Below are 10525 nucleotides of genomic sequence, written 5' to 3' on the forward strand. Positions count from 1 at the left end.
GACAATCACCTGACCTCAACCCCACTGACAATCACCTGACCTCAACCCCACTGACAATCACCTGACCTCAACCCCACTGACAATCACCTGACCTCAACCCCACTGACAATCACCTGACCTCAACCCCACTGACAACCACCTGACCTCAACCCCACTGACAATCACCTGACCTCAACCCCACTGACAATCACCTGACCTCAACCCCACTGACAATCATCTGACCTCAACCCCACTGAACATTTTTAGAGCACTTGAAGACAAAAGTCACGCATTCAGTAACATCACAAGAACATTGTCAAATAATGCTAGCATAACATGACTCATCAGGTTTTGTACACATTTGTGCAGTCCATGCCAGCTTGAGTGCAAGTTGCCATTAAAACAAAAAGTGGACATACCGAATACTAATACATTTTTTCAAAGTTTCAACTTTTCACTCAAATTGTTATGCTTGGGTTCTTGTCATATGTCATGGGTTGCCATGCTAGGTTGGGCATTATGGGGCTCGTAATCTGTACAAGTCCAGTCTTTCAGGCGCTTTGAGACTTCCGAGTTACACTCCACGTTCTGCCTTTCACGAAGCCGGTAAAGTGAGAGTAGGAACACTGGAATTTATTTATTTATTTATTTATTTAAATTAAATTAAAGGGACGTTCTTAGTTAGGGCTAGCGAAGGTTTTGGGGAACCGGTTAACACTCTGGTCAGGTTCTAGTTTAATGTATTTACTAGGAACGGCTTGTGAATGTCGTTCGTCTCACTCTTTAGTTCCGCAGTACTTATGGAGTGGCGTTCTTCGCCAAGTGTGTTTGGTTACTAGCCTGGAGACTCACCGCCTGACGTTTGGTCTCTGCCTGAAATTCTCTCTCGCTTCGCGTATCAGCCGTTATCCCTTCTAGGTTAGCTGGAGGCGTTGTCTGACTTGCGCATTTAGTTTCGTTTTCACGTGTTTTTTTTTTCATTTAAGAAAGTGCAAGTCAGCCGGAGAACTGTGTTACTCTTATTCAAGTAGAGGCGCAGAATCGCCCTTTAATGTGGGCTAGAGTTTTCGCCCTGGGCTGGGGTTATTGCTCCCTGACTGCTTATTACTGCAGCGACGTGTGCCATTTGTGCTCACCTTGGCAGTGACTGTCATAATAAGAGCTGGAGGCAAGAGCTTTTTGTTCTAGGTTTGTTGTCACTTTTTAGTTCTTCACAAAGCCACGTATACAATTAGCCACTCTCATTATTCGTGGAGCGGGTTAACCGTTTTCTCACCGGTAGTAGAACGGGAGGTGGAGTGGCTTTATGCTATTACGGTCGTTTTCTCTTCTCTTATTTACAAAGCCAGGGTTGTATTCATCAGAATACTGCACTTCTTAAATCACAATGAACACGGTGCAGTTTGCCACAATAAAGACTGCACGGTGGGTGGCGCTATAAGGCAGTCTGAACACCTTACTGCCTTACTGCTCCCTGCGGTATGATTAGGACTGTGTGTGGCTCTGAACATATTACTAAATGCAATTCTGTGTGTAGCACTACAGCCACTCTACACTGCTGATCTCTGCACTGTGTGTAGGACTACATGCCAGTTAGAACACCCTACTTACTGAGTGTAGTGCTGTGTTTACATTACATTATTGGCATTTTGGCAGACGCTCTTATCCAGAGCGATGTACAGTTGATTAAACTAAGCAGGAGACAATCCTCCCCTGGAGCAATGCAGGGTTAAGGGCCTTGCTGAAGGGACTAACGGCTATGCAAATTTTATTTTGACTACACCGGGATTAGAACCACCGACCTTGCGTGTCCCACTCATTTACTCATTTACCTTAACCACTATTATACCATTTTATATAGCACCTTTATCCAAAGCGCTATTTAGAATGCTGTATGCATGTAAACATAGTCAATGTGGCAAAGGAACACTGGAAAACTCCTGAGCTATGGAAAACTGAAACTGGAAAACTGAAAGCTGTCCGTGAGTCCATGGCATGTTCTCTTGTGGGATTTACCTGTGCTTTCACCCCTCACAGGTGGGGAACCTTTTTGGTCGATATCGCTCCACCATCATCACCCTCTACAATGGACCCTATGATTCTTCCTCCTCCATCTTCCTCATCTTCAAGGTGAGCTCTGACCATAAGACGTAAATATAATCAAATTACACTCAGTGAGCACTTTATTCGGTATTTATTAGACTTTTTTTTATTTTTTTTTACGGCTATAGCCTGTCCAAGCTGGTGTACTGGTCTACCAAATAAAGTGATCATTAAGTGTATCTACAACAAGACTTCAGACTTCAGTTTTGACTCTTTACAGGTGTCCCCCAGGGCTCAGTCCTTGATCCTATCATCTTCTCTCTTCATACTAAGTCTCCTCCCATGACTTATCATTGTTACGTTGATCACACACAACTTATTCATTTATTACAGAAAGATGCTTGGGATTTTTTTTGTTGTTGCTATATTTCTTTTATTTCTTGCTTAAAGGTAAACTAGGTAAGATTTTTGTGTTAAAACATTGTTACAAGAACATTGGAAATCCCTTCCTATTATTGGGAAAAGGCTCACTGACATGTTGACTCACCCTCTGCCAAATTAGCTATAGTTGACTGACAAATTTACAAATATCCACTTACGATGAAATATAGACAAGACGAACATAGTAGCAAGGCATCGAGCACAAGCCTTGTGCCCCAGGCGAATATTTGTAAATTCGGGAAGCTAAATAGTAAAAGCTCATTTGCTTGTTACTGATGGCGAACTGGTATTGTTTTCTAATTAGATAAGCGATAGTATACAGTTTCAGTGATCGCTTGTCTGGAGTGCAATTTGGCCAGCTACACGTTCCTTTAATCATCTGTGTTTAGCTAAACCTTTATTTCTTTCAAACTACAGTTGCATCGTTTGTGGTAGACTGTCATATCTTAGTTATATAACCAGCTAGTTATATAGCTAAATAACTTGTTTGCTTATAATATAGTTGGTTAGTTAAAGTGAAAAGTTAAAAAGACAAAAAATATAAAAACACCAAAGTCAAGTAATAAAGTCACCTGTTCAGCGAACATTTACTTAATAGAACACTACGAAAAGCCAGCAGGCTCTGTTGCGTTTCTCACCGTCAGCCTTCCAAAACGCTTTATATTATGCGTTATATTCATAGACTGCGGGAACAGTGGTGTTGTCTGTTGCTGCGATTCCTCTCTTGACCGTTAGGAGTCTGAAATTCCCTATTGTGCCTTTAATAAAGCACTGAAAGGATCTTGTGTCCATCTAGAGATTTTCCCTTTTTAGTAAGGATTACTTTCTACATGGAGTAATGAGTAATCTAATTACAGTTTCAAGACAGTAATGAGTCATTTGTAATGTTTAAGAGTAGCACTGACAAGATGCAGCTGCTTGTAATAAATGCAATCCCAAAGCACAGCTGCGCATTCTCTCCTCTCCCCGCTGGTGCTGAGTTAAACTTTACATCTCTCCTCTCCCCACAGGTGCTGAGTTAAACTTTACATCTCTCCTCTCCCCGCAGGTGCTGCATGAACAAGGTGTTTCTCTGCGCTCCTCCTTCCTCTTCATGTCGTCCTGCAGCGTCATCCACCTCCTCAGAACTTTCTTCCTCCTGCCCAAGACCCACATCCCCTACCCCCTGCCTGAGAACTACACTTATGGGTACAAACTACAACTCCCACACTGCCATACCTATTCACAAAACATTCATTCACCATAATACTGCCCACTGCATGAGAAATACACTTATGGGTACAAACCACAACTCCCACACTGCCATACCTATTCACAAAACATTCATTCACCATAATACTGCCCACTGCATGAGAACTACATTTATGGGAACATACTATATATACTAAATTGCCATAAATAGTCACAAAACATAATGCTACCCAGTGCTTGAGGGCTACCCTCATTAGTACAGACAGCTGCTCCCATGCTCTCTGCCTGTGACAGTGAGTGACAGCCGCTCTCTGCCTGTGACAGTGAGTGACAGCCGCTCTGCCTGTGACAGTGAGTGACAGCCGCTCTGCCTGTGACAGTGAGTGACAGCCACTCTGCCTGTGACAGTGAGTGACAGCCGCTCTCTGCCTGTGACAGTGAGTGACAGCCGCTCTCTGCCTGTGACAGTGAGTGACAGCCGCTCTCTGCCTGTGACAGTGAGTGACAGCCGCTCTCTGCCTGTGACAGTGGGAGCTGCAGCCACCCTTCCCTGAGGCTGGAGCTGACAGAGATGAGAGAGGCAGGTGTCGGTGAGCATGTGGAAGGTGAGAGAGGGACTCAGACTGACCCTAGTGGTGGGGAGGCCTTGCAGCAATCTGAGCACACTCCAGTGAAAGGTAGGTGCACAACAAGCCCGCTGGGCCTCACCTAACCTGAATGTCAGTTTTTATTTGTTGTTCTTCTCAGGGATCTGCCCCAGTGTTGATGCCGGCATGTAGAAGAGTTCATATTTTGGCCAGGCAGCCCTGTTCCTCCCCTGGCTCATGCCTACCCTAAACACATCCCAGAGCTACAGACGCATTACCCTGGTCCAGTCCATTTTAATTGCTATCATACATGTCTTACTATATTTCATTTATTCCTCCTAACGCTACACCTGCTGAGCTGAGCATGGGCTCCCCTTCTACAGCCAGTTTTTTTACCTCCTGTGTTTGTGGCTCTGGCCTGGCCTTTCCCTTACTGTCCTCCTGTTGCTCTGTAAAAAGAGACAACACAAATAAATACAAAATTCTGTTAAATTGAGATGCCCGTCTGGGAATGACAGTGTGACAGAGAGCTGGATCTCCTTCTCCTTCCAGATCCCAGTTTCAGGAGCTGTGTCCTGTCCGGGTTCTTCCTGGCGCACCTGGTCTGGCTCTCCCTCATGCAGCTCCGGCTCTTCCTCTTCATCGACATCCTCAACCCCATCGTAGAACGTCTGGCGGACGGGGATCCCGCCCTCGGTACAGACACCCCCACACTCAGGTTTACTCTCTGAGCACTGATTAAATGCAGCCAATTAAATCACATCATTAGCTGTACTCTATGAATGGACTTTATTTTCCCACCACAGCACTGAAACTGCTCTTCTCAAAGTGCTTAACGATCTTCTCCTCTCCTCTGACAATGGCTGTATCTCCTTACTTGTGCTTCTCAACCTAAGATGATACTATGGATCATCTTATTCTCATAGACTGACTCGGAAATCGTCTATCAGAACAACATCAATTTGTTTATACTATCAATGAGTCCACATATCGCTCGAGAGTAAGATATGGAATACCACAAGGATCCGTGCTCGGACCTCTGCTCTTCTCCTTTTATATGATACCTCTTGGCAACATTATCTGTAATCATGGCATTAACTTCCACTGTTACGCAGATGAAGCCAGACCTGACACCATTCTGAAACTATCAAACATAGAGGCCTGCCTCAGAAACAAAAAATAATGAATGGCCCAGGATTTCTTTGTATAATGAATGATTTAATTTATTAATTGAACTCTAAATTATTAATATTACTCACTGTTTGCCCAGTGCTGCCCAGAAGCAGATGGGCTTCCCCTCTGAGTTCGGATCTGCTCAAGGTTTCTTCCTGTTAGTCAGGGAGTTTTTTCTTGCCATTGTCGCCCTAGGCTTGCTCGGAGGGCCTCAGGCCTGGGCTCTTTGTAAAGCTCCTTTGTGACAATCTTATACAAATATAATAAAATTTAATTGAATATGACCTCAGTGCAATGTTAATGTACTGTATTAACCCTCTCTATCTCGCTCTGTGCAGTGTTAATGTACTGTAGTAACCCTGTTTGAGTGCATTAACGAGTCTCTCTCTTTCTCTTTCTCTCTCTCTCTCTCTACTGTATAAACTCTCCTATAGTGAGCAGGTACACCAATGCCTTTGGCTTCACTCAGTTGTGTGGGGTTTTTTGTGCTCCCTGGAACGGGCTCCTTCTGGACCGACAGAAGAAGAAGTGGCAGGCTAAAGGTAATGAGTGCGTGCAGTACCCCCACAGTACCCCCACAGAACCCCCACAGAACCCCCACAGAACCCCCACAGTACCCCCACAGAACCCCCACAGTACCCCCACAGTACCCCCACAGTACCCCCACAGAACCCCCACAGAACTGCCTTCAATGTGCTGCTTAAATCTCAATATTTGCTCACCCACTCAAACCCCCCCACCCCTGATTTTTCCCTTCTCCAGGAAAGACGGAGAAGGAGGCAGGCTTGCGTTCCTCTGCTCTCTCCCTCTTCATCACTTCTCTCCTGTGCCTCCTCTTCTCCGTCTGCGCCTCCATCCCTGTGCTCCCTCTGCAGTATCTCACCTTCGCCCTGCAGGTCGTCAGCACCTCCTTCCTCTTCGGCGGGAACGCCGCCTTCATCAGCATCGCGTAGGTCGCCCGGAAGAGCCTCGTGACCGGGCCTCGTGACCGAGCCTCGGCCTGATGTTTAACGTGCTCGACTGGGACCTGGAAGGCTTGTTCAAGGCTGTTGGGCCCTTGAGCAAGGCCCTTAACCCCACACTGCTTTTCCTCTCCCTGCAGGTTCCCCTCCTGCCATTATGGGAAGCTGTACGGTCTGATGTCCACCCTGTCAGCGGTCGTGCTGCTCTTACAGTTTCCCCTGTTGATGTTGGTGAATGACACCCTGCAGGGAGACCCTCTGTATGTGAGTACTGACCATACTGACCGTACTGACCCTACTCAGTGATCTTGCTGGGTGCATTTGAGCCTGCAAGGAGGAGCAGGTTGGTGGGGTTTACACTTTTGGCATCATTTCATTTGTTCCAACATTTCAGGAAAGCAAATGCAGAACATTTTTTATTTGACTCCAGTCATGAGCATGAAGTGCGCAGAGCAAGTTCTGTTGCTAATCATCCTCCACCACCCCAGCGAGGGTGTTTTTCCTGTTCAGTAAATTACATTACATTATTGGGATTTGGCAGACGCTCTTATCCAGAGCGACGTACAGTTGATTAGACTAAGCAGGAGACAATCCTCCCCTGGAGCAATGCAGGGTTAAGGGCCTTGCTCAAGGGCCCAACAGCTGTGCGGATCTTATTGTGGCTACACCGGGATTAGAACCACCGACCTTGTGTGTCCCAGTCATTTACCTTAACCACTACACTACAGGCCGCTCCAGTAGAATATATAGAGGAAATATCTAAATACGTGAGTTATCCTGACTGAAGTACTCTTTGAACCCAGATCTGATGTCAAACAAGCAAGCGTGTGATATGTGCATATCTCTCTCTCTCCAGGTAAACGTGGGACTGACCCTCCTGACTCTGGTTACCCTGATCCACCCTCTGTATGTCCACCTGCACTGCCGCAGACTGGTCAGCCAGAGAGACTGCCAGCCGGAGGCCACTAAACCCCACTTTCTGTACCTAAGCCCAGGGTATGTGCGCTTCTAAGGAGACACCAGCACCTGCGGCCACACCGCATCCCTTTAGCCACAAAGATTTCCATCAGGGGCCCTTCCTTTCCTGGCAGCATATACTGTGTGCATACCTGGAATTAGTTAAAAAGGAAATGAAGGGGTGTCTCGGTGGCGCAGCCTGTAGAGCACTGACCGCATGCTCATTGCGAGCCGCGACGTCGGCGGTTCGAATCCGACCGTACGACATTTGTCGCATGTCTTCCCCTCTCTCTCGCTCCCATTCTTCCTGTCTCTCTCTATACTATATACTGTCCAATAAAGCTGAAAAATTATCTTTAAAAAAAAAAAAGAGGAAGGAAATGAAGTGTATATATATCATATAAACCACAACATGATTCAACATTAAAATTGGTCATTGGTTTCATTGGTCATGGTGAGGCTCACAAAACAATGAACAATAACGAGTTCAAGTTCAAGTTTCACCTGCAAACATCATGGCATAGAAGTGGCATGACATGTGGCGGATTGATTTGTTTTGTTGTTTGCCTGGCGTTTAAAGAGCTGAGTTTTCCCCAGTCAGAAGGTGGTAATGTGGTAATGGATTGATTTGTTTTGTTGTTTGCCTGGCGTTTAAAGAGCTGAGTTTTCCCCAGTCAGAAGGTGGTAATGTGGTAATGGATTGATTTGTTTTGTTGTTTGCCTGGCGTTTAAAGAGCTGAGTTTTCCCCAGTCAGAAGGTGGTAATGTGGTAATGGATTGATTTGTTTTGTTGTTTGCCTGGCGCTTAAAGAGCTGAGTTTTCCCCAGTCAGAAGGTGGTCATGCGGTAATGGATTGATTTGTTTTGTTGTTTGCCTGGCGTTTAAAGAGCTGAGTTTTCCCCAGTCAGAAGGTGGTAATGTGGTAATGGATTGATTTGTTTTGTTGTTTGCCTGGCGCTTAAAGAGCTGAGTTTTCCCCAGTCAGAAGGTGGTCATGCGGTAATGGATTGATTTGTTTTGTTGTTTGCCTGGCGTTTAAAGAGCTGAGTTTTCCCCAGTCAGAAGGTGGTAATGTGGTAATGGATTGATTTGTTTTGTTGTTTGCCTGGCGTTTAAAGAGCTGAGTTTTCCCCAGTCAGAAGGTGGTAATGTGGTAATGGATTGATTTGTTTTGTTGTTTGCCTGGCGCTTAAAGAGCTGAGTTTTCCCCAGTCAGAAGGTGGTCATGCGGTCACTCCCATCACATGACGCAGCATTCGGCTTCTTTGCTATTAGGCTTCGTTCGGTGGGATTCCAGACGGCAACGTCTCTCCTGCCAATGTGCTCCTCCAGCCCAGGGTATACTCCCTCAGTGAAGCCTGGAAAAACTAGTAAACTAATCACGACGGGCTTAACATGCTAGATCAGTAACATGAATGCAGATACATTTCATAAAAATACATCAAAGAAATGCTCCCTGTGAAGTAATAATATGGCTGCAGTAGTGCAGTCAGTGCAGCTGTTGGGCCCTTGAGCATGGCCCTCAGCCCTGGGGGGATTGGCCCCGCCTGTAAGTCTCATCATTGCATTACATTACATTATTGGCATTTGGCAGACGCTCTTATCCAGAAGGACGTACAACAAAGTGCATACCCATAACCAGGGATCAACTGTAAATTGCTTTGGATGAAACCATCAATTAAATAACTGTAATGTAATCATGTTCATGTTCTTGGATTTTATTTCTTTATATAATATGCAAAAATCCAGCCACCTGATCAACATGATTTCGTTTTCGGTGAGCGGCATGGATGGTGCAGTGGGTAGCACTGGCGCCTCACAGCAAGGAGGTCCTGGGTTCGAATCCCCGTCGGCCGGGGCCTCTCTGTGCGGAGTTTGCATGTTCTCCCCATGTCTGCGTGGGTTTCCTCCGGGTACTCTGGTTTCCTCCCACAGTCCAAAGACATGCAGGATAGGCTGATTGGAGAGTCTAAATTGCCCGTAGGTATGAGTGTGTGAGTGAATGGTGTGTGTGCCCTGCGATGGACTGGCGAACTGTCCAGTGTGTATTCCTGCCTTTCGCCCAATGTATGCTGCGATAGGTTCCAGCCCCCCTGCGACCCTGTTCAGGATAAGCGGGTTAGGATAATGAATGAATGAATGAATGATTTTGGCGATCTTGATTCTTGACCACTGTTACCTCTGAGCATTTGTTCCAATTTTTGTACATAAATTAATGGATACATGAATGTCAGCCCTTATTATTCTGAATGGGAAACCTGGGCCCTGTTCAGGATTTCTGCACATGCACCAGAAAGAGTGGCATCATAGGTGTGCAGTGACACAAACAGTCTGCCCTCTGCTGGACAGCATTATATCATATACACAGAACTTCTAAGGACAGTGGGGGGCAGGTTTAAATGCCTTACATTGAATATGTCATAGGAAGCAAACCTAAACTCTAAATGGTAACTCATGAGTCCTTTCTTCAAATTTGAAAGCTAGATTGCTTTTTATTTTCATTTTTTACTGTTCATAAATTTTTCTTTTTTTTTTTAAAGGAAAATGGCCCAGTGGGCAGCACGGATGGTGCAGTGGGTAGCACTGCCGCCTCACTCCTGGGTTTGAATCCCTGTCGGACAGGGCCTCTCTGCGGAGTTTGCATGTTCTCCCCGTGTCTGTGTGGGTTTCCTCCGGGTACTCCGGTTTCCTCCCACAGTCCAAAGACGTGCAGGTTAGGCTGATTGGAGAGTCTAAATTGCCCATAGGTATGAGTGTGTGAGTGAATGGTGTGTGTGCCCTGCGATGGACTGGCGACCTGTCCAGGGTGTATTCCTGCCTTTCGCCCAATGTATGCTGGGATAGGCTCCAGCCCCCCTGCGACCCTGTTCAGGATAAGCGGGTTAAGATAATGGATGGATGGATGGATGGAAAATGGCCCAGTGCAAAAGTTTGGGAACCTTTCTGAATATTTCTTGGTTACTTTTTAAAAAGATGATTACTAAGGCCCAGACCCAGGTGATTTCTTGTTAGGGCTGTCAGGTGAGTATTATTCCAGGGGTCCATATTTTTGCACACCACTGTAACAACATTATTTATTACTATTATTATTATTATTATTATTATTATTATTATTATTATTATTAGGGGTCCAAGCACAAAATGTTTTTCTAAAGCAGCTGTGAATCCTAAGTCTGATCCTCACCAAACTC

At 45.6% G+C, this 10525-nt stretch overlaps 1 protein-coding gene across 7 annotated transcripts in view; it reads left to right on the plus strand.

Annotated features, from left to right (window-relative positions):
* Window positions 1–9031, plus strand: part of LOC133130203 (equilibrative nucleobase transporter 1-like) — a 27873-nt gene extending 18842 nt beyond the window's left edge. For all 7 annotated transcript variants that reach the window (XM_061244582.1, XM_061244587.1, XM_061244580.1 and 4 more), the window contains 8 exons: window positions 2017–2109; window positions 3512–3651; window positions 4183–4331; window positions 4794–4937; window positions 5849–5956; window positions 6177–6363; window positions 6517–6640; window positions 7233–9031. In XM_061244582.1, the coding sequence (XP_061100566.1) occupies window positions 2017–2109; window positions 3512–3651; window positions 4183–4331; window positions 4794–4937; window positions 5849–5956; window positions 6177–6363; window positions 6517–6640; window positions 7233–7388 (1101 nt within the window). In that variant the 3' untranslated portion in view covers window positions 7389–9031. The remainder of the gene's footprint in view (window positions 1–2016; window positions 2110–3511; window positions 3652–4182; window positions 4332–4793; window positions 4938–5848; window positions 5957–6176; window positions 6364–6516; window positions 6641–7232) is intronic.
* The last annotated feature ends 1494 nt before the right edge of the window (window positions 9032–10525 follow it).

The sequence above is a fragment of the Conger conger genome, chromosome 6, assembly GCF_963514075.1.
Source record: "Conger conger chromosome 6, fConCon1.1, whole genome shotgun sequence".
Taxonomy (NCBI): Eukaryota; Metazoa; Chordata; class Actinopteri; order Anguilliformes; family Congridae; genus Conger; species Conger conger.